This window comes from Engraulis encrasicolus, chromosome 9, assembly GCF_034702125.1.
Source record: "Engraulis encrasicolus isolate BLACKSEA-1 chromosome 9, IST_EnEncr_1.0, whole genome shotgun sequence".
Lineage (NCBI taxonomy): Eukaryota > Metazoa > Chordata > Actinopteri > Clupeiformes > Engraulidae > Engraulis > Engraulis encrasicolus.
Window position 1 is genome coordinate 34,780,609 of NC_085865.1, and position 23,613 is coordinate 34,804,221.

The following is a 23,613-nucleotide window of genomic DNA, read 5'->3' on the forward strand; positions in this document are numbered from 1 at the left end:
TTGTACTCACAAAAAGATGAATTTGAAACTTTGTACATAGTCCAGGAGTTTATTAGTAACAACACACGAGACGATTAGCTTTTCTGCTGCTAAACATCCGTCGACGTCACTTCCTCCAGCTGGGACTTTGTTGATGGAAACAAATACACGTGAGTCCGGAAGGCGGAAAACTCAAAAAGACAGCTTGCGCTACAACTAGAAATTAACCACTTCGGATTTAAATATTACCACGTTTAATAAATAGAAGACGATGCCACACTCGTGCATATATCCTGGCTGTGGACTAAAACACAAACCTTACAATAAAGAAAGTCCCAGCTGGAGGAAGTGACGTCGACGGATGTTTAGCAGCAGAAAAGCTAATCGTCTCGTGTGTTGTTACTAATAAACTCCTGGACTATGTACAAAGTTTCAAATTCATCTTTTTGTGAGTGCAAACCACATTTGTTATACTGTAGAAGTTTGGTGTCATGACATGTTATTTTTGTGGGGAAAGTTTGGAGACGGTGCCCAGGATCCATATGCGCTTGAGTCAAGCTATCCGGAATAAACATCGAATAACACGGCAACTCTGTTGATGTAAGCCTGCGGCAGAAAACACTTCGGGTGTAAAGGTGGATGGGTGTCACGGTTCAAATGGCATTAGGGTGATTCTACTCCGAACCATCGCTTTAAGAGAGATAAAGACAGGCCCCAGTTTGCTGGAGACTTGGTCACCCAGCATGTTACAACTTCCAGTTTAACTAAGTTCAAACAAAATGTAGTTACTGCTTTTTGACTTTCAATATTGAAAGACATAACTTCACATACTGTAGAAGATTTTGTCTCAAATCTAGATGTTTGAAAGTATCAACTGTGGTGAACATGACCAAGCATAAAACTCTAAAGGCCTTCTCACCAGTGTTGTTACCACTTCATGAGTGCTACCCGCGACTCAAAAGCACAACCTCACATTGTGCCAACATTTCTGTACTTCACTGACAGTTAAGGTCAAGGAAAGGCCTTAGGTCTACATGCGTCAACATGCGACACAGCAAGTATGCCCTTGGCGTCAAAAATGACCACCTGGCCAAATGACATCAGAAATTGCCGGCATGGAAGTGAGACCGAGTTGGTCATACAATACATAGCTGTATACAAACAGAGAAGTGCACTTGAACAAGTATTTATTTGGGCTTTTGATTTCTGCTGGAAGAAAGAGTATTACAAGGCAATGGTTGTAGCCAGACGTGCCCACCATGGCAGAATGGACAGACATTGTGAATGACATATACTCCATGGAGAGAATTACTTTTTTTCATAGAATGCAGGGGGGGGGGGGTTGGGAAGCTATGGGCGGGATGGGAGGTTTAATGTGTGATGTGTGTCTGATATGTTCTGGTTTTCTTTTTTTGTTGCTTGTTTTTCTTTTTTTGTGGTGTTTGTTTTTTGTTAACCAATAAAAAAAGACTAAAAAAAACAATACACAGCTGTGTGACTGACTGACAAAGGCCCACGGTACCTGTGTGGTTGTACACCACGTCCGTGATGCAGATCATGTTCCACTCGGTCTTCATCTTGGTGACCAGGGCGCCCACGTCGGCCCAGGTGTAGTTCTTGCCAGGCGGGGAGAAGTCAGGGTTGAGCTCCAGCTGGTCGGCCAGGGAGTAGCAGGAGCGGGACTCGCCCAGAACCTGCAGTGGCGTGAAGTGGATCATGTTGTAGCCTGGAGAAGGAGTAAGGGAAAGTAGAGGAGAGCAACATTGGTGAGTCTTAAGGCCATGATACACGGGGCAACTTTTTGAGCAATCTGTCTGGACAACGATACTACTGTATAAGATGTTGTTTTGGACTGTTAATCACATACCACTTTTTATTAGGACAACTTTGATTAACAGCAAAACAACTTTTTTTCAACCACTCCATCAGAAAAATGAATAGTCAGTCATGTTGTTTCCCGGCAACATTGTTCAGAAAGTTGCCCTGTGTATCATCACCTTTACAGTAACAACAGGGCAATGCTGGTGAGAATGGGGAGAAGATGAAAGGAGGGCCCAGGGAGAGGGGGTTCCCAGAATTGGGTCCCCATTATGCTGTACGTATTTCAGATGACTTTGTCCTGGGCCCTGCCAAAGCTGTCAGCAGCCCTGTGTAGACCTAGCCTGGCTATTGCAAGACTATATCACACAACGTGAGCGTCAACAAACCACAAGCTTTTGTTTGTCTAATCATACGTCTTGCTCTCCCTCCATGTTCTGTGCTTTGGTTCACAAACTCAGGGAGGATTTCAGCAAGGGTTTCCATGCCAGTTTTTCAGACGATCCTGCACAGCAGTATGGGATTTCCCAGGCTAGTATTGACCTACTCTACATGTGGTGGCAAACGGAACGCTCAATACATAGCAACAGGGACTTCCAGGACTGTAAAGGTCACCACCCTTGCACTTCAGCAGGTATGGGGCCCTCCTGCCATAATTTCTATGTACTGTATTAAAATCAATTAAGGCAGTACACGACTCATGGCTTATGGGGTACCTTGCGCATCTGCGTTACGTCACTGGAGAGTACAAATATAATCAGAGAAGGGCCACTGACCCATTGGATCGAACTGTGTACTAAATTACAGCATAATGTCCAAAGAGCACATTCACCAGAGGTTAACACAGGTTCATTCTCCTATTTCAGACTAACTGACCAGGCACTCTAGTCAGAGAGAGTAGATAAGAGAGAGGTTCCGCTGGCCCATTGTTTCCGGGTTCTACTGTCGCAAGGGGGAGGGGGGGGGAATCCCCCTTTAGGCAGACCTAAGGACTGTTCTATTCATTCTAGGAGTATTATGACCCGCCCCTTTATGCGGACCGGAACCTGGTCACTTTAGCTGCCCATAGAAACCTATTATGTTGGCATATCTCTATATACTTAAAGAATCTCTGCTCGGGTAATGTTGCTTGTCCTGAAATGACCAAACGCTAGGACTGTGATGATACAAATCGAATCGCAAGTTGAGTGTATCACGATCTTTGACCGATGGTTCGATACACCCATTGAGAGTAAATAGAATGGAGGCCAAAATTCTATTTCATTGTTGAAGCCAAGTTGGAGCCAAGGTTGGACCCAAAAAGACCAAAAAATGGCCAAATCCCATTCATTCCTATGAGAGACATAAAACCCTGTATCTCCCTTAAATGCCACTCCAGGGGGATCATTTTTCGCTCAACTAGTAGGTCCCCTTGCTCTCCAACTTACCAGGGTGGTGATTTTTTGTGGTGATGTTTTATTTTAGAGAGATATTAAAAGTTAAATTGACCAATGAACATCAGAACATGGTTTGATTGACCGTTAGAAGTCTTGTTGTTGTCCAATCAGCACCTGCGTTTGGCGTTGCTAAGGTGGAATGTAAGTTGGAATGTTCCCAAATCTGGCTTCAAAGCGTTGAATGGCAAATAGCGTTGATTTGGCGTCCATTCTATTTACTGTCAATGGATACACCCCACGATTTTAAATGTATCTTTTGAAATTGATTTAATTGCTTTTTCATCTTTGCTAACATTTATAAAATAAAATGATAAATTAACACTGATAGTTTATAGGTTGAAAGGGTTACAAGAGGATACTAATAATTCTAAAAAGTAAAAAGATTTTTTGAAGCTTTGAAGCACCATCACATCATATCATGATGTTGTTTTCAGGACTGAAGGGTAACAGAACTTTGAAAGGGCGGATCACGATACGCAATGTGATACAGTATGATGACTGCGTATCACCATTTCTCGGCTCTATACAATATCGTTACAGCCCTACCAAACGATATTATGATCATCTGCAACAAAACATTAAGTTGCCTACTGATGCAGGCCTGAATTCAGGCACCAGGCAGCCCTGCACACAGAAACTGGGGACAAATACTTTGCCCACCTGGGGGGTATACTAAGAACATGGTCAAGTGATAAACCAGGCTTAGCTAACCAAAAAGGAGTGGTAAGGCTGCTGATCGATATACCTACAAGCATCATTTACGTAGATAAGAAAATTAGGGCTCCAGGCTCTTATATTAGATGATTTACCTCTACCGCAAGGTTAACTTTACCTGGTTTACTACTGAACCAGCTTCTTCTGTTACTGACATGGAGGTAGAAAAAAGAAATCACTAGAGTGTCCACACACCCACATTTGTCGTAGCAAGCGTGGCAGACACCTTTTGGAGACAGACCTGTGCACTGTAAAAATGAATGGAGAAGAGCTTCCCCTCTGAAGAGCACAGGTCTACCATACCCACACAAGATGGCAGCGCTGGCGGATGCTCGTTTTGTGGTGCTGTCATCCATGGCTGTGGCCACTCTTGTGCCAATTTGTCTACCTTCTGTATGTCTATGGTTGTGACCATGTGACCATAAGATCATGCAGACAACCGCAGGCGGTGCTCACCAGCTTCCTTGGCCACTTGCAGCCTGTCCAGCCACTCATCCAGGGGGCCCAGGCACTTGGACAGGTACGTCTGGATGGTGACGCAGTCCAGGGGGACAATGGTCCTCTCCGGGCCCACGCGCAGTATGGGGTCCACCACGATGTAGCCACTGCCATTCTTCTCCTCTTTCCTGTCAGAGGGAGGCACACATGGTTTATGCACACTCTCATCAAGACTGCAGAGTATATCATACTATAGTACAGTAGCATCATAAAACGTAATGCAGTGGAACGCCTTACTGTTTGTTGAAGAAGCTCTACTGCCATAGTACGTTTCATTACATTACATTACATTGCACATAGCTGACACTTTTATCCAAAGCGACTTACAGTTATTTTTCACAGGGTAGTACAGGTACAGGTACAGGGGTAGTACAAGGTATTGGTTACAGTTCCTGGAACAGTGTGGGGTTAGGTGCCTTTGCTCAAGGGTACCTCAGCCATGGAGTGAGACAGGAAGTGGAAGGGTGGGATTCAAACCAGTAGCCCTCTTATCTAAAGCCCATCTCCTTAAGCACAAGGCCAAGGCTGCCCATAGCACTACAACACTATGATATTACATTACATTACATTGTACTGTATTAGTAATACACAACGACTAGGGCTGTGTGTTAACATACACTGCATGCAGCAGAAGAGGAGAACTAACCAGCTTTAAAGGTCCAGCCAGATATGCCTCTTCTGCCTGTGCTCCTAAGCCTAGTAAACTGGACCAACAAGGCAAACGACCAAGATTATTTTTGTCTGGCAAATTGGTCTAGTCCTGCTCTCACCTTAAGTTCCCCCAACCCGTGTCCACAAATCACATTTTATTTTTTCCTCCTCTGGTTGAATCTTTATGGTGGGCTTGACAAGATGCTGACATGGCTGCACAGCAGGAGACAGCAGAATGGCTACGGCTAGCAAAAAGCGGTCATTTGAGTGCCGGTCATAAGTTTGGCCAAGAAAGGGCAGAAGCAATTTGTACCATATAACTACAAATGTTAAGAGGTTAGGGTTGAAGAGTTAAAATACAGCGAAAAGGTCCGACCCACAGCCCTGTGTGGCTTGCCAGACTATGAGCCCCTAAAAGAATTTATATTGCCAATTAGCATATCTACTTATAGCTATGCCCAGGGAAGCTGACTGGGAGGGACAAAGGGGCCAGTTGTCCCAGGCCCAGGGAGAGTGGGGCCCCAGAATTGGGTACATACTGCATTGCATGTATTGAGCAGTGGGGCCTTTCAGATTATTTTGTCCCAGGCCCAGCCAAAGCCGTCAGTGGCCCTAACTGCTCATGAATGAAACCCCCCCCTTAGAATGAAAAACAAAATAGGAATAATGCCCCTTATTCGCAAATGAGTGCCTAACACCCCCAAGTGTGCTGTAGTGCCCCTGTTTGTAAAAAACGATCTTCAGTATTTACCCTGTATTAGTATATACTGCATACTATAAAGCACTTCTAATGATGTGTGCATTATTTTCTTTTCACAAAGAGGACAAATTTACAGTCATCAAGATGATAACAACGTTATGCACATGGAAAGAAATGGCACTTGAGAGATAACTTTACTGGCTATCTGAACAGTTATCTGGCTATAACAACAACCCTTAAGTTAGATGACGTAAAATGTTAGCAATGCTATGGCACCTCACCCAACACACGTGACCTGAAGAAGGCCGGCAGGCCGAAACGTTGTCACATTAAAAAACTGTTTATTTAACTTGTGAGTGTGCGGCACCTCTCTCCTTCTACAATTGTATTTTCTGGTTGCCAGCACCTCTGTTTCTGGTGTGCGTTTTGCACCTCCACTCACCTCACCCAATGCTAACACCAACTGGAGTCAACGAAGGTTGTGCAAGTGACCGAATGTCTAAGAAAGTAAAAGTTGAGCAAATTGCATTCATTGGATCTTACAATCCAGGGCCACATATTCCGATTGACCTGGTTTTACCTGTCCAATTCAACCAGGTGATTGTAAGTAATGAATCCAGGTTTACAATCATTGAACACTACTGCATGGAAAAGATGTGAAGCAGATGTGTGGCCTACAGACAAAGTCCCAAGTGCAGCTTCAGCTTTGCCTTTCTGATTGTGATCTGGACCGCTGGGCTGCAAGCTGGACCACATCTTGACACTAAAACCACCAAAAGGTTCATGGCCACGAGTAGGGACAGGTAGATTTTCGAATATTCAAATACTTAATAAAAAAAACATACTATGCTTATCTGGCACCTGTGTTTGTTTATCAATTTTTTATGTGCACACCTCCTTCATGTTAATACATTCTTAGCCAACTACCCTGCCACAGCGTTACCCATTTCCCCAGACGGCCTCTCGTCTCCACATCACTCACCCGCAGCTGAAGTAGTACTGGTAGGAGCCGGCTATCTCCAGGTCCAGCTTGCAGTACTTGTCCGAGTCGTCCTCGTGCCCCGTGGGGTTGATCCACTCCAGGGATTGGAACTTGAAGCGGTCGAACCGCTGGCCCTCCTGCGGGTAATTGGTGTACACGAGCACATTCTTCCCCTGTAGGGTGGGACCCAGTCGGAACTGCAGCTCGAAGCCTGGTGGCGGCACAAGACACCGGTAGCAAGGGTTAATCCAAGGGTCATCCAACATTATTTTCTGTACACTGTTGACTTTAAGGTAGAGTATGCCATTTTAGTTGCTCGTTTTTCAATCGCATGCTGCACATGTCCATTCAAAAATTTGATCTTTTTATAAATATTTGCTAAGTACTGAACTAGTATATCCACTACTAGTCTAACCAAAGTACAGTAACTTTTCCTGTGAAAGATTACTGGAAATTCAAAGTGGTGGACATGGGGAAGATCAACTGTTTCATGTATACAAAGTGAAACTTTCCCAGTCATAATGAATAATTACAAACTGATGGTGGTTTTAAATATTCATGAAAAAGTTCACTGAACGAGTTCTTTCTGGTAAATGAACTACTAAAAACTAAAACTACTGAACTACTAAAAAGTTTAATACTCTGCCTATATCATCTATTTTATTTTTTTCTCTGCTACGATGTGGGATATGGTTCAAGTATGGCCTGGATTACTGGATGCAAAGCTGAGCTTTCATTTCACCCTTTTGACAGTGAGCAAGCATCCACTGTATTCAGCATTGCCCATAGAACAAGCACAATGCTGTGGTCACTTGGTTAAGCAGCAGTGTTTTCCCCTTTCTTTCCTAAAAAATGACAATTCTTCAAAAGCTGACCAAGCAAATATACAAATGGTCCTTTCAGACTGGATATACTGCACATGGAATGCTTTAAAATAAACTTTATATTCGCCATACAGTATGAACGCAGGAGGATAATTGATCAGCAACTTCCATAATGTACATGTAGTGGGAGGGGCTTGTTGTCGGAATGTCATCTTCATGAAAGAATACTATGCAGAGTGTTAACAGAAGAATGGAAACTGACTTCTATGAATACAACTTGTGAAAATGACAGGCCTATTTGACCTTTATGACAAGGTAGTGTGAGCCTAGTCCTAGAGCAGACGTTGGCAAACCCAGGCCCGCGGGCCACATGTGGCCCCCTGAGCCATTTCATGTGGCCCCCAGAGCCTTTACAAGAAAGACAACTTTTTAATCCAAATTCAAATGGTTACTCAATATTCTTAAAATGCTACCTAAAACAAGAGTCTTGCGAATTTAAGATTAACCAAATACATAGGCTTCATCTACATACATTTAATTACAATGTGCAGGAACATCATTGCTGCCGACTTTCGTCATCGTACACTATGTTTTATCATTGACATGGGCAAGTTGTCTGTGGCATCCGGCCCTTAGGTCAATATTCTAAACCCAATGTGGCCCTCGGGCCAAAATAATTGCCCACCCCTAGTCCTAGACCAAACAGCGTGGCTTAAAAACCGTGACAGAGTAACCTACTTGTGCGCTGCTGGCGAACTGTTAATATTTGGGGCAAACTAGCCTTGACCACAACTTTTGACATACAACTCCTCCTCAAAGTCCATACGCCACGTTGAAACCATGACACGACAGACAACAGGGTGCACAAACTATGTTACCAGGCTATAAATAGCAACTTTAACCATGACATTTCAGCAAATGGCAAAGGTACATTTCATTCTAGCGATGTTTACGCACTCGCAAGCAGCTTAGCTCTACACACGCATCTGCAGATGACAAGCTCTGCTGTTAAAACTATCTATATACTAACTAAAAATATCAAGAAAATATCCATATAGTAGCTAAAGAATCCGTTTCCCTGTGCACGTGTGGCTGTACGCGTTGCCTAGTGTATGCGTGCCAAGTTGTGACCTGTCAAATTTTATGACGACACACATTTGCAACATTCGCATTGCATTGCAACTTTTGCCCATGCTGCTCAGTTGTGACAAGCAGTGAAGAGTGTGGTACTCGAAGTGTTCAAAAGGCGTAAAAATATGTTAGTGGCCTACCTTGCTCCAAGCGGAACAGGGTCCTGTCCAACCGCTCCATGTCATTCAGAGACATGACTCGGGTCTGTTTTGTAAGGAACATTTTGCCTTTCCTTTTTTAGGATGTCCTTTGCATAGGGGGTGTGCAGCCACTGGGTTTCCACGAGGGCTTTCCACCTATTGACAGAACAGAGCATCGCTATAGGGCACGTTCCAGTAACAACGTGTTGACATGGCACATTACTGCATATCATCACATACGCACAGCACTGCCCACAAGCATTAAAGTGATTCAGATTACTTTGAGACTGGACAAAGTCAATAGGCCTACTATTCTGACTACTTGTGTTGCCAACACAGTGTCATCATTCATCACCCCATAGGCCTATGCATGCGTTCTATGCATCCGAAAGGGTAGCCTAGGCAAAAGGTAAAGGGTCAGAATCAGAAACACGAAACTTGTTGCTTCCCACCACTACCCAACCCAAGTGGACTATCAAGCCCGCAAAAAACACAATTACGTAACTATAATAAACAGACATGCAGAAGAACAAGGCAAGAGCAGGAGAGAGCACACATCCTGCAACAGGCATCGCAACAGCGTTTCAGCTCCTACCAATACAACCTTACCTTTCTCTCGCCTCTAGTCTTGCCTATGATATACCTTTACACAGACTGCTGGCCGTCTAAGGCCAGGCGTCCTCCAGGGTCGTCACACTGTCCCTTAATAGGCAACGGCATCATCCGTGCGAGTCGGTATCTTTCCTCTTTCGTAAGAGCAGTGAAGCCACTGGCATTTCCAACACGGACAGCGCATTTACGACATTATTGACTACTACATAGAGGCTTTGGACATACATAGCCAGTGAGTAATGCGTTCAATAAGCTTTTATTAGGCTAAAGTAAAAACTAAACAGATAGCAATTTCACCTCTTCCGTGTTCGTGCGTTCACCAGCCTGTCCAGACGCTGCAGTGGTGCGGGGGGCGTGGCGCCAGGATCCGTGCACATTGGAACGTCTAGTTCCTTTCTGCAGCTTCCAACTTCACCCTTGCAATGCCGCATCAAACAGACTCAAATGTTGGCCGCATGTTGCCTAAATGCTGCATACTTCGGACTATTGGGCAAAAGAGCCGAATTGATTATATGTTCAATACTTAACCATCCCTGTTTTACATTGTTGAAGGAAAATATGACTTGTTTTGTTTATCATAACACTACTAACCCAATAATTTAGGCGGCTGCTAATAAATTAACATTAGGCCTGCACCAATAACACTTAATACATTGTATTTTCATAATTCTTATTTTGATAGCATGGTCTAATTCTAAGTAACAATTTGACAAACCAAAGAAAAATCAATATTCACCAACATCACCAAAATTCCTTTTCTTTCAATTATTTTCTTTTCTTCTTGCTATTTATTTATTTATCTATTCATTTATTTAATATTTGTGTGATTGATGTTCAGGACAGTTTCCCAATAAGCTCCAGAAAGGCTACCCTGCCCTCCTGTGATGAAGCCGGGTATTACTATACAGCACAGCAGTATTACTAGTGACATGTACCCCAGGCACAGGACTCATCCCAGTCATGGGTAAGTGGTTAGGGCGTCAGACTTGTAGGCCAAAGTCTGCCGATTCGACTCCCACTTCGACAGTGCTCTCCTCCATCCTCTTCAATGACTGAGGTACCCTGAGCATGCTACCGTCCCGCCGCACTGCTCCCTTTCGGGCACCATTGGGGGCCGCCCCTTGCACGGGTGAGGCATTAATGCAATTTTGTTCTGTGCAGTGTTCAGTTGTGTGCTGTGTGGAGTGCTGTGTCACAATGACAATGGGAGTTGGAATTTCCCAGTTGGACTTTCTATCATCACTGCATCCCACCCTAGTGAGTAAATAAGATAGTGGGTTTGGAATTAAAGAAATAGTACAATCAGTATCCACTGGTTAATCAAAGCTGTTGTAACACTGCCAAATTTGACGTGTTATCACACCAGCCCAAATAAATAATAATAACAATTACAACAACAACAACAACAACAATAATAATAATAATAATAATAATAATAATAATAATAATAACAATAATAATAAATAACACAAGAGAAGAGTTCAGATATAATTTCATTTTTTATTAAAACCATACAAACATTTGTGGTCAGTTAGAAAAGAGCATCAGGGCCCTGATGGCAATATGGATGTGCTTTCTGGTTGTCTCGTTGCCATTCTCCACATGGACCTGGGCCCTGGATCCCTGTGTTGTTTTTTTATTTCCACTTATTACTCTTTTGTTCCTCTTTTGTTTTTGGCCCCTGGTGCCTCCTCAATTCTGAGCTAAAACCTACAGAACGGTTATATATTTACAAGTATAAAAACAATCAAATCAAAGAAAGGCAAGAAATGTGATAACTCAATGTTTTTTTAAACAACATTTTTTAAATGTTTTTAGTTTGTGTTTTCCTTTTTTTCTAATAAAATGAATCTTATGTGTCATGTACTTCTGACACACTCTCACTTTCCCTCACTCTCTCTCAGACACACACGCACACGCACATCCATACACACACACTTAAGAGAATTCACTGTTTTTTCTAAAGTTCTTTGAACAATTAACTCTTGCGCTGAAAATGTAAAAGAACATATGAAACGTATACAGTATACCATTTTTCTTGATATAATAATTCACTATGGAAGAGTGGCAGTGATCTGTTTTTGTTTTTGTCTCTTTTTTTTCCTCTTTTCTATATGAACAGGTTGAGATAAGGCACATACCTTACACCCTTGACACGCATCCACTAACAAAACCCTCTCTCCTGTGAAGTGTTTAAGTTATACCACTTTTAAAAAACAAAAAGTAACAAAAGCGAGACACACTGTAATACACATCTACAAAAAAAAACCATAGGACTCATGTAAGAGTACGGCAACAGAGCAAGACCGAGAGGGTGGGCAACAGTACCTACAGTAACGTGAAGCTGAAGACTGTACACAACAAAATAACGAGTGTAATAATGGTAATACTGTTAATACACCTCTCAGTGCAGAGGGCAGAACTGAGCGTTCTGTCAAAGCTCACCTTAAGTTCCCCCAACCCGTGTCCACAAATCACAAAGTGAGGTTTTTTTTTTCCTCCTCTGGTTGAATCTTTATGGTGGGCTTGACAAGATGCTGACATGGCTGCACGGCAGGAGAGACAGCAGAATGGCTACGGCTAGCAAAAAGCGGTCATTTGAGTGGTCATACGTTTGGCCAAGAAAGGGCAGAAGCAATTTGAACCATATACCTGCAAATGTTGAGAGGTTAGGGTTGAAGAGTTAAAAGACAGCGAAAAGGTCCGACCGACAGCCCTAGGCTATCTGATTGGTCCATGAACTGAGAACTGAGCGGCTTTGGGCACCAGTAAGGAAGGTGTCAGCGGGATGTTAGTACCTTGAAAGAGGTTACTCTGGTAAGGGAAACAAAACAGAACTAATACTTTAACGTCTGTCCCTCATAGTACATCTTGTCACCCACCGCACACAAAAACACACACTAATAACAACAATAGAAAAGAAATAGTGAATGAAGCAGTCGAGTTACAAAACAATGACATGGTAAAAGGTAAAAGTCCCACTGCTGGCTGGAATCACCTGCTGCTATCTGCTACATCGACTGTGTCAGTGCCTTCTGTTGTGGATAATATGCAGTCCTGCCATCTGTCCATCCTCCCATCCTGACACACCGGGTGTACCTGTACTGCGCTTTACCGGATACCCTCCACACAGCACATCCTCACAGAGTTTCTAAAAAAAAAAGTATTTTTGATGTCGTATACAATCTGACAACACTGGCGGTCCTATCAGAAATAGTAAGCATGATGATTTTTTTTGTACAATGTAAAAAAAAACAGAACAAAAGTGATATATACATGTACATAGAAAAAGGTGTAAAAATCAAGTAATACACAATTGAACAAGACGGTTCTAAGAGTACCTTTTGACGTCAAAAATGATCCTACATATTTGGACTCAATACGTTACTGGAATACTTGCTCAAGTACACGCTGTCACTCACGCACAAGCACACCAACTTGGTGAGGCTTGCAAATAATCACTAGAGAAAACACCGTCTTATACATATTTCGTAAACAGAAAAAAAGTACTAAAAAAACAACAATGTTGTTAAAAAATGCAAATACCATATAAAATGTGACCTAAGCGCCTGCTTGTTGTGATTTGACCCTGTGTTGACCTGTGGATGATAGGTAAGGGGGTGGGGTTGGGGGTGCCGTCAGGAGGGGTCAAAGTTCAGAAGTCAGTGTGGTTGCACCATGTGAGTTACTGAATTATACAAGTCATGGTTCTCTCAAGTTACATTGGCACATGAGCTAGCTAGCCTACGCACTTAAAAAGACAGTGTGTACATTTCACCATATGAGCAACATGCATTTTATATCAACAGTGTACAGCATTAAGTAAAAGAAAATATAAAGTAAAAAAGTAACAAAAAATCCAAGAAAAACAAAACATGGAAAAGCAACACAAGTAAAAAAAAAAAAAAAAAAGGTAGAGAAACGGAATACTGTTTTAGAGTGACTTGTGAGAGACGAGGCCTCCAACAATCATCATTATCAAGAGATAGTTTTATAAAAGGGCTTCAAAAAATAGCCTTCATTCCACAAATGGAATATATATTTCTATATCTTTTTATACGTTTGGCATATCTCTGCTCCTATGTGGAATAGACAGAAAATACATCTGCTTGACCAACACTTGGTGTTCACATCCTTTCATAAACCAAAAGTCAATAGGAAAACATTTTTTGTCTGCGCTAGTCGTATTCTTTTCATTCTTTTAAAAAGTTTATTTTATAAGATCATGTCCCTTTTAGTATCAGCTTTGAAAGCGAGTTCCGATTTTCCACATAGGGGGATTCATTGGGGGAGCGAGAGAGAGAGAGAGGAAGAGAAAGACAGCGAGAAAACTGTGCGAGAGAGAGACAAAGAAAGACGAAAAGGTGGAGACAGATAGAGAATGAGAGAAATAGAGAGAGAGAGAGAGAGAGATAAAGAAACACAGATAGAGGGAGAGACAGACCGAAATGAAGAGACAGAGAGAGCAAGTCTGACACATCAAAGAACGTGTATCAAAGCGCAAGGAGGAGGAGGAGGAGGAGGAGGAGGAGGAGGAGGAAGCTACTGCATGATGGCAAGGAAGCGGCTCTCCTGGGCCAGGGTGGACAGCAGGGAGCTCATGTCGCCGATGGCCATGTTGTTGACGCCGGACGGCACGCTGGCGAAGGCTGCTGCAGTAGCGGCGGTGGCGACTGACGCTCCTCCTAACCTCGGGGTGGTGAGGCGGGACGAGGTCCGCGACGACGCGCCCTGGAACACGCTGGGGCTGATGATGTCACTGGCCAGGCTGCCCTGGTCGTAGTTGTCCTCCAGGATGGGCGTGAAGTCCAGGCCCACGTTGTCCAGCACCTCGCAGGAGGGGCTGCCCTCCACCGTGCTGGTCACCTGGTCCACTCCGGGGGACAGCAGCGGGGTCGCCGGGTCGGCAACGCCAACACCATCACCACCACCACCACCACCAGCAGGTCCGATCGGCTGGGTGGTGGTAGCCATCGTCGTCTCCATCAGACACCTCTCATCTGGACGGGCTCTCATGATGGACAGGGGCTTGGCCTCACACATGTCAAAGGCCTCAGCGCAGCCTCCGAAACCCGGCTGGAAGTATCCGGCTGGCCGCGCCTGCTGAGGCTGCTGCTGCTGCTGCTGTGGCTTCCCTGAGCAGCTGTTGCTGGCCTGGTCCTGGGCCTCGATCTTCAGACCAGAAATGTGGCCAGCCAGCGCACACTGTCCCATGCTGCCACTCCTGGAGCCGTGCTGCTGCGGTTGCTGCTGCTGCTGCTGCTGGTAGACGCCACCGCTGTTGCCGTTGGCCAGGTACTGCTGGGCACGGGCGGGGCTTCTGTAAATGCTGCCATTTGATTGGGTGGCCGCTGCGGGTGGGTGGGGGCGTAGTAGCATGGAGCCGTGGGACAGGGCGGCCTGAGAGGACCTCTGCAGCATCAGGTTGCTGCCAATCAGCTGACTTGGCTGCTGCTGCTGCTGCTGTGGTTGGGGCTGTGGCGGCTGGCGTATGGGCCCCAGGGTGATTTGGGAGAAGTCTGGAGGAGCTCTCCTGAAGTCCTGCGCCACCGCGTTGGAGCTGTTCCTCCTGCTCTGCAGGCATGAGGCGCTGTTGCTGGACGACTCTGACTTCACCTCGTTCAGCAGGCAGGACTGCTGCAGGAGGGGAGGGAACCTTGAGCCAGACGGCCTGCGAGAGGCGCTCAAGTTGCAGTCTGGGAAGATGTAGCCATTGTTGTTGACGTTGGGACCGGCTCCCAAGTCCTCCCCTCGGGTGAAGACGTCGGCTGGGGTGTTCAGCTGGGATGGCTGCTGCTGCTGCTGCTGTACCATCATGTTGCCAAACTGGCCGAAGGGAGTTCTGCCGACGGCTACGCCAACGCTGCCACGCTCTGACCACCTGCCACAGGGCTGCTGCTGCTGTTGCTGCTGCTGCTGAGACTGCTGCTGCTGCTGTCTGGTGGGGGACAGGTGAGCGTTACCTGAGCTCACCTCGTTCCACTGAATGGGCAGCTCGTCTCCGTCTCCCTCTGGACCCTGCTGCTGCTGCGGAGCCGGGCTGGTGATCATCTGGATGGCATCCAAGTCACCGCCGTTGCTGTTGCTGTTGTTAGCAGGCTGGCGGTGGAAGTCTCCGTTATTGATGCTGTTGTTCTGGAGCAGCCTGTGCCTGGACTGCTGCTGCTGCTGCTGCTGCTGGGAGCGGATGTACTGCAGCAGGTCATCAGGCAGCATGTCCTCGTACCCCAACAGCAGGCCTCCGTCGTCGACCTCGTTGCGATGGCCGCCGTCGTCCTCCATGGCCAGGTCCTCCAGGGCCGAGTGCTCGTCTATCCTGGGCGGGCAGGGCGAGTGCAGGCTGAGGCTGCGCTGCAGGTTCCCGTCTGAGCGAGTGTGGAAAGTCTGTTGGTGCTGGTGGTGGTGGGGGTGCAGCTGCTGGCTGAAGTACCGGAGCTCCCCCTGGTGGCCATGTTGGGAAGTGCTGGAGAGCGAGAGGGGCGGCAAGGGGTGCATGTCGTTCAGGCTGCTGAAGCGGTGCATCTGGGAAAGGACAGACGTGGAGGACGACGACGGGTCCTGGACGTGCACGGTGCGGACAGGATCGCTGGCTCGTCTGTTTGCGTTGGCTACTCCGTCGTAGAGCCCGCGGTGGCGGTACCCGGAAGCGTGCCCGCCGTACCCGTTGCTGCCCGGGCTTCCGTCGCTGCACCGGCGCGGTCTGACCAGAGGGGGCAGCGGAGGCTGCTGATGGCTGGCGTCCTGCTGTGCGTCTCCCAGCAGGGCCATGCGGGAGCGCAGGCTCATGGGCTCCATGTTGGGCAGAGGCGTGGGTGGAGGCCCACCAGTGGCGGCGGCGTACTTAGCCTTCAGGTGGTACTGCTGCGCCGGGGTGAGGTTCAGCACACCTCCTGCTCTCGACCCACCAACACCTCCACCTCCACCTCCTGCACCCGATCCTCCAAGACCTCCAACACCTCCTCCTCCTCCTCCACCTCCTCTGCCTTCACCTCCGGCTCCGGATCCACTTCCACCACAACCACCACCACCACCTCCTCCGATGCCACCACTGCCCCACCCCATCCCAGGAAAGGCCACCCCTGCTCCTCCTCCTCCTCCTCCTCCCAGGCTGCTGCCGGTGCCGTGCTGGCTGGCCTCGCTGGAGCGGCGTGACGCGTCTGTGGAGATGGGATCGTAGGAGTCGGTGGAGCTGAGGTTGTGTCGTCGGCGGTGCTGCTGCTGTTGGTGGTAGAGCTGGTGTGCGTTGAGCTCGGACTGCGAGGCCTGGCTAGAGCGGCGGCTGGAGAAGCAGGGCGAGATGCCCGAGGAGCGCCGACTGCAGTACGCAGAGCTGGCCGCGCTGCCACCGCCGCTGTCCCGCCGACCCACACCGCCGACGCCAACGCCACCCAGGAGGTTCAGCACGTTCAGGTCGGTGCTGCCGCTGGGATCCAGGCACCGGGAGCCGGGAGCGGGCTGCAGAGGAGGGACCAAGCCCCTGTTGTCACTGTGGCCCAGGCACGAACCTGGTGGAGAGAGGAGAGAGAGGAGAGGTTATGTCAAGGTCATGTAAAAGGGTATGTGAAAGCATGTGAAGGGTGTGTGTGAAGTGTTATTGGGCAAGGGTGTAATGCTAGTGCATTCCTATTATTAGGTACTAGTAGTGGTGTGGATTGGCACTGCCCTCATGATCCGATTCGATCACGATTCGGGAGGTAGCGAATAGCGATCCGATTCTATTCTATGCGATTTGATCCGATCCGATTCAATTCTACAATGCATTGCAATGCATTACATTTCTACTGAAAGCAAAGCAAATGTTTTATCAGTCATGATGAGGCAATAGAAGTAGTCAGATACTGAGCAACAATTTATTGGCTGTTTTCTGTATCAGTCTGTATCAGTCTGTATCAGTCTTGCAATGCTTTGAAGTACTTTTATTTAATTTAACATTCATTTGCTCCCGAAATATCCACGGAAGTAATTGAAACTTAAAAAAATTGCTGGATCAATTCTGGAACTTGCCGCATTGAATTGAATCGTCCATGCCCGCATTGGATTGCATCGCCGAATTGATCATTGTTGACACCACTATTATGCACTAGTATTATGTTTTAAATTTTAATAAGGAAGAAACATATTGGAGAGAGGAGGAGAGAGGGAGGAGAGGTTATGTGAGGGTTATGTCAGACAGAATGAGAGCTGCTTTAAGTGAATTTGTAGTTTATGCTGCGTTGAGTGTGGTAGAGGATCAAAGAGAGAGGAAAATGTTTTGAAGTGATGACAAGGCTACTGCAGTATACTGTGAATAATGAAAATATCAGTTCAACATGCATCAGTTATATAAACAAAGCTCTTTTTGTGGAAGAGTGTACTTCTACAGCTGTACAACAAGAAGTGTACAACTGTAGTTCATTTCTACAACAGTGTTAAATCTTTGCTTCTTAATAATTTCAAAGCAATACTTCAACTTTCTATATGACTGTCAAGGATAAGGATAGGAAGGCTGCTTCAGAGGAAGGGTAAGAGTTCAAAGAAAAATTGCACTACTCACTGGGCTATTTGGTAACATGTTTTATCACAAGTTTCAGTGGTGATGCTACAGTAAAAGACATCTTTTAGCGGCAGATGGGTATGTGAGGTACGGTACACACACACACACACACACACACACACACACACACACACACACACACACACACACACACACACACACACACACACACACACACACACACACACACACACACACACACAGTCGCACACAGACCCACACACACACACACACACACACACACACACACACACACACACACACACACACACACACACACACACACACACACACTGTTAGTCTCTCACCTTTCCCCAGGATGTTGGGCAGGCCGTGGCCCTTGGTGGGGGGCGTGGGGGACAGGTGTGGCAGGCCGGCCGGCGGGGCCCCCGTGACGGCCCCGTTCACCTGCCGCAGCCTCTCCATCTTCACCTGCTCCATCCAGCGCGGCGGCCTGCCCACGTTCCTGCGCGCCTGCAGTGCCAGTGTCGCCGTCGAGACGGTGGCGTCCATGATGGGCGCCCGATGCCGTCCCAGCAAGCCGTCTTCGTCCAGGAAGTCGTCATCGTCGTCCTCCTCGTCTTCCTCATCCAGCGCGTCTCCTTCATCCTCCTCGTACGCCTCCTCATCCTCTTCCTCCAGGTGCTCCTGCTCCCTCCGCGCCTCAACCCCCATCCCCATCCCCATCCCCACACCGCCACCCAGCACCTGCGGCCGGACGGCGCTCACAGCAAGCTGGACTCCACGGCCGGCAGGCCCGCCCCCGACACCGGGGGACTGCTCACCGCCGCATGCAGACTCACTGCCAGGGCTTGGCTGAGACGTCTGGGAGAGGAGGAGAAGAGAGGGAGGAAGAGGAGGAGGAGGAGGAGGAGGAGGAGGAAGAGGTATGGAGGCAAGGAGGAGGAGGAAGAAGAAGAGGATGAAACAAAAGACAGCAAGGGGAGAAAAGGAAGATGAGGAGGATGAGGAAGAAGTATGGAGGTAAGAAGGAGTGAGAAGAGAAGAGAAGAGAAGAGAAGAGAAGAGAAGAGAAGAGAAGAGAAGAGAAGAGAAGAGAAGAGGACACAGTAGGAAGAGGGAGGGAAAAGAGATGTAGACAAGGAAGAAGGAGAGAGAGGAAGAGAAGGGAGGAGTTGTGGAAGATGAGGGGGGGGGCAAAAGTGACAGAAGAATCGAAGAAGAAAACATAAACGTTAATACAATTTTGTTCATTATATGCAGTATATCTACTTCCATGACAAGGTACATCGTGCAGTATGAATTTAGTTAACATGGCATTTATGAGATATTCATCATGCGCTGTTTTCTTATGACAAATATCCATGCGGTATGACATGGATGTACAGTAACTGTAGGTACTTTTTGCACAACGAGCATTATGAATGTATATTATGAAACACTTTTGACCACAGAACACAAATGGCACACAAAAATAGGTTCGATGATGTCTGACAAGAATGTTTATTACAATTACGTATCTTTGAAATATTTTCTCACAGTGTAAGCAGTTGGCCTGACAAGCCCATCGTAATGAATCTGGCTGACTACCACTTAGTGACTTCAATGTTTATTAGCACAAGCTATTGAGTAATTTGCTAATAAGCTGTGCTCCTGACAGGCCGATTTGCTCAACATCAATTTGCTGTGTCTTTACAGTCTAAATAAAGCATTTAGTCTTGCACACACCATCACCCACACACACACGCAAAACATGCACGCGCGCGCGCACACACACACACACACACGCAAACACACACACAAACACACACACACACTGTAAAGCTGTAATGGGGCACAGTGAGGCTCTTAACACTGTATGCACACAGAGGAAGAGGCAGCCGTCTTTGTTCTATTTTCAGGAAACAATGCTGAACAAACAATGCTGTTTTGTCAGGCCAGACGGGCCCTAATTGGGCTGCTGTCCTTGCTGAAACTACACCATGGTCGGCAAAAAGAGCTAGAGAGAGAGAGAGAGAGAGAGAGAAAGACAGAGAGGGAGAGAGAAAGAAAAAGAGAGGGAGAGAGAGAAAGAGAAAGTGAGAAAGAAAGAGAGAGAGAGTCAAAGACAGAGAGAGAGAGACAGAGAGACAGAGAGAGAATGAGAGAAGAAGAAAGAGAGTGACGAGAGAGAGAGAGAGAGAGAGAGAGAGAGAGAGAGAGAGAGAGAGAGAGAGAGAGAGAGAGCAAGAATGAGCGTAACACAGACAAATAAATAGAAAAGAAAGATAGAAAGAAAGATATAGAAAAAAGATAGACGCGAAAGCAGACAGAAGAGGTGAAAAGATAGAAAGCGCACCACTGTGAAGTGATGTTTTGTCTCAGCACGAGTCGGGAGTTGGGACCTCAGCCCGTTCACCTCTAGCCCTGTCCTGAGGAGAGAGACTCTCTGTACGATGAGCCTCCTCTTGGCCTCCTCATTCTCTTCACGCCGTCGGCCCGTCAGTCTGATCAATAACGGCAACTAGCTAACACCTCTCCTTGATGCCAACCTGGACAGCACGAGGGCACAACTCTGTTTAGATGTGATGTAGCTATGGTTTGTTTTCTCTTGTCTTTTCTTTTTGTCTTCTTTTTACTGTAATGTCACTTTTTAAGCTCCCTGGACTCCCTGGTAGAAGAGTTATAGTAATTCAATGAGACCTCTTCCTGGTGAAAGAAAGATTAAATAAATAAAAATAAAATGAACAGCTTGCTCGGTTCATGTCAGGCAAAGGCGAGCTTGTAAAACAGCACTGATGGAACAGATATCTACAGTACACCACTGTGGTATAACTACAACATGGTACATTGCACTACATGGAGTAATGATGAAGTGTGTGTGTGTATGTGTGTGTGTGTGTGTGTGTGTGTGTGTGTGTGTGTGTGAGAGAGAGAGAGAGAGAGAGAGAGAGAGAGAGAGAGAGAGAGAGAGAGAGAGAGAGAGAGAGAGAGAGAGAGAGAGAGAGAGAGAGAGAGAGAGAGAGACAGACATACAGACAGACAGAGAGTCAGACAGAGAGTAAGAGAGTAAGACAGAAAGAGAAAGAATGTGTGAGAGAGGAATACAGCAAGAGACAGAGAAGTGTGAGTGTGAGAAAACGTGATGGAGAGAAACAGAGAGAAAGAACAAGACACGGACAGAGAAACAGAGTGAGATAGAAGAGAACGAGAATGTGCGTGAGAGAGAGAAGAAAGTGTGCTGTACTGTACAAAGAGTCTGGTGTGTCTGGTGAGGCTGCAGTGAGATGTGAAAGGATGGGGATGAGGAGGAGGAGAGGAGGAGAGGGGCGAAGGGCTAATGGCACCATAACTGCACTGGAGATGCTCTCAGCACCACAAATGACACACAGAGAGGGATCCAGATGACACAGGTGATGGCTCTGAGCAGGCAGATGGGTCATAACGAGCCGCCAGAGCCAGTGGCAAAAGGACTGAATGGACAACACTCTCACCTGATTACCCACTGTCCATAGAAAGAGGCGGAGGGAAAGAGAAGGGGGATAGGAATAGGAATAGGAACAGGGGAAGGGGGCGGTAATGCGTTAGTAAGGCAATAGGCAAGAAGGAGAAATTCAGTTATTACTACATCTGCAAGGGCAGAGAGCAGGAGCAGAGGTAGAGTAAAGATCAAAGCACCCATCCTGTTTCTTACATCTCATCTCCTGTCACATAGACGGGAGAGAGACGACTCCCCCCCCCCCCCTCCCCCCACTTTAAAAAAAAAAAAAAATGCTTGGCTAGAAAGCCTTCTTCAGATGAGGCTAAGAGCTCACAGCAAAACCGCACCACTCACTGGGGTATTTGGTAACATGTTTTATCACAAGTTTGACTGGTAATGCTAATAGACACCTTTTAGTGGGTGGGTATGTCCTTTTTTTTGAAAGTGACTTCTGTGAAGGAACACCTACGGCCCTTTGGAAAAAAAGGTAGAAGTTCAACTGAGGAGCTCTGTTTTGAGGAGTGTTTTGCAAAAGTTAACATGAAAAGTCAGCTACATACGTATGTACTGTATGTACATATTCATATATAGATTTCAGAATTCAGATATAGAATTCAGATATAGATTCAATAGATAGAGATATACCATGTGTTCTGCTTGAAATTACATGATGGAATTTTGAATTAGGATAAAGGATGAATTAGGATAAAAAAAGCTTTATTTGCTGCATGTTACTTTTGTGGTAGGCTCTGGAATCCACTGAAAAAATCAAGAGGGAACTCTATGTCACACAGTCCATCTATGTGAAAGTTGATTTTAAAGGACTGTACAAGGCAACTATACTCTTTGCGTTCTCATAATAAAAAACAGTTAATTTCCTGAGCTACTTTGTAGTTCATGGTTGTTTGGTAGTTCAACTGAGGAGCTCTGTTTTGAGGAGTGTTGTGCAAAAGTTAACATGAAAAGTCAGCTCTATATAGATACACTGTATGTAGTGTACATTTGTAATTCAGATATACATTTAACAGAAATATACTGTGTGTTCTGCTTAAAATTACACAATGGATTTTTCTAGCATATTTTCTATGAATTAGGATAAAAAGCTTTATGTACATTGAAGTATTTGCTATATGTTACTTTGTACTTTTGTCAATTTTGTGGTAGTCTCTGGAATCCACTGAAGCCAATAAAAAAATCAAGAGGGGTCACACAGTTCATCTATGTGAAAGTTGATTATAAAGGACTGTACAAGGCAACTCTTTGCGTTCTCATAATAAAAATAGTTTAGGGGCCTAATTTCCTCAGCTAGTTCATAGTTGTTTCGTACACCTATGTTGAACCTGAATCAGTGGTTATTAAAAACTTTTTTATGCTTTGGAGCTTTGAAGACTTTGAAGACTCCAGTCCAGTAGCGGAAAGGAGGGCCTGATAGTAGAAGAAAATCCTGAGCCTGCACCCTTACACACACATCACTTTTTGAAATAAGAAAAAAGTAATGGCTATATAATTTTCTAATTTTGCAAAACAAATTGTCAATCCTGAAATCAGGAACCAAGCCTGAAATCAGGTACCAGAATACCATCAGCCTTGCAGGAAATGGGACTCACCATTGGCTTCTCTGCCTTGATGGACTTGACCTGCAGGCACTCGTCCTGTTTGGAGGTAGCATGGTGGTTGTTGTAGTCCCTTTGGTCTGTGAACCCTCCCAGGGGCAGTTGGTGACCCGGCGAGCGGCCCTGTCCGTTGCTGCCCGGCTCGCGGGGTGGTGGGGGCGGGGGCCGGGGGTAGGTGTCTCCGCGCTGTTTTTTGGTCACATGGGCCTCGGGGCCGTGCACCGTCTTGACGTGCTTCCGCAGCGAGCTGGGGTCCGTGTAGCGCTTGGTGCAGCCGGGGATCTTGCACACGTACGGTTTCTGTGTGATGGTGGGAAATGGTAGAGACACAGCATGTTATTGTTTAGTGGTGCTGCACACGTACGTTTTCTGTGTGAAGGTGGGAGCTTTTATTATACAGTAGCAACTGGAAAAGTCACACAGCTTAAGGACCAGTGTTAAAGAACAGTTAAAGACAAAGCTGACATGGAAAAAAATAGAAAATGCAAAATACTCATATGAAACACTCCCCAAGAACTGACACGTTACAATTGCACTTTGGGAGTTAAAATTAACCAAATA

General features: G+C 46.1%; 2 protein-coding genes across 5 annotated transcripts in view; both read right to left on the reverse strand.

Annotated features, from left to right (window-relative positions):
• The window catches only part of agla (amylo-alpha-1, 6-glucosidase, 4-alpha-glucanotransferase a), a 43,226-nt gene extending 33,356 nt beyond the window's left edge, over positions 1-9,870 (reverse strand). Inside the window, exons 1-5 of one of the 4 annotated variants that reach the window (XM_063207000.1) lie at positions 9,783-9,870; positions 8,874-9,029; positions 6,779-6,989; positions 4,404-4,573; positions 1,502-1,705 (exon numbers count right to left, since the gene is read on the reverse strand). In XM_063207000.1, coding sequence (XP_063063070.1) covers positions 1,502-1,705; positions 4,404-4,573; positions 6,779-6,989; positions 8,874-8,955 — 667 coding nt within the window. In that variant the 5' untranslated portion in view covers positions 8,956-9,029; positions 9,783-9,870. Of the gene's footprint in view, positions 1-1,501; positions 1,706-4,403; positions 4,574-6,778; positions 6,990-8,873; positions 9,294-9,482; positions 9,589-9,782 lie in introns of those variants that run through there. The other 3 variants (XM_063206999.1, XM_063206998.1, XM_063206997.1) reach the window with 3 other exon arrangements.
• Positions 9,871-11,673: 1,803 nt separating this feature from the next.
• gli3 (GLI family zinc finger 3) overlaps positions 11,674-23,613 on the reverse strand; it is a 213,628-nt gene continuing 201,688 nt past the window's right edge. The window contains exons 13-15 of the mRNA XM_063207002.1: positions 23,047-23,352; positions 18,327-18,843; positions 11,674-16,990 (exon numbers count right to left, since the gene is read on the reverse strand). Coding sequence (XP_063063072.1) covers positions 14,028-16,990; positions 18,327-18,843; positions 23,047-23,352 — 3,786 coding nt within the window. The 3' untranslated portion in view covers positions 11,674-14,027. The remainder of the gene's footprint in view (positions 16,991-18,326; positions 18,844-23,046; positions 23,353-23,613) is intronic.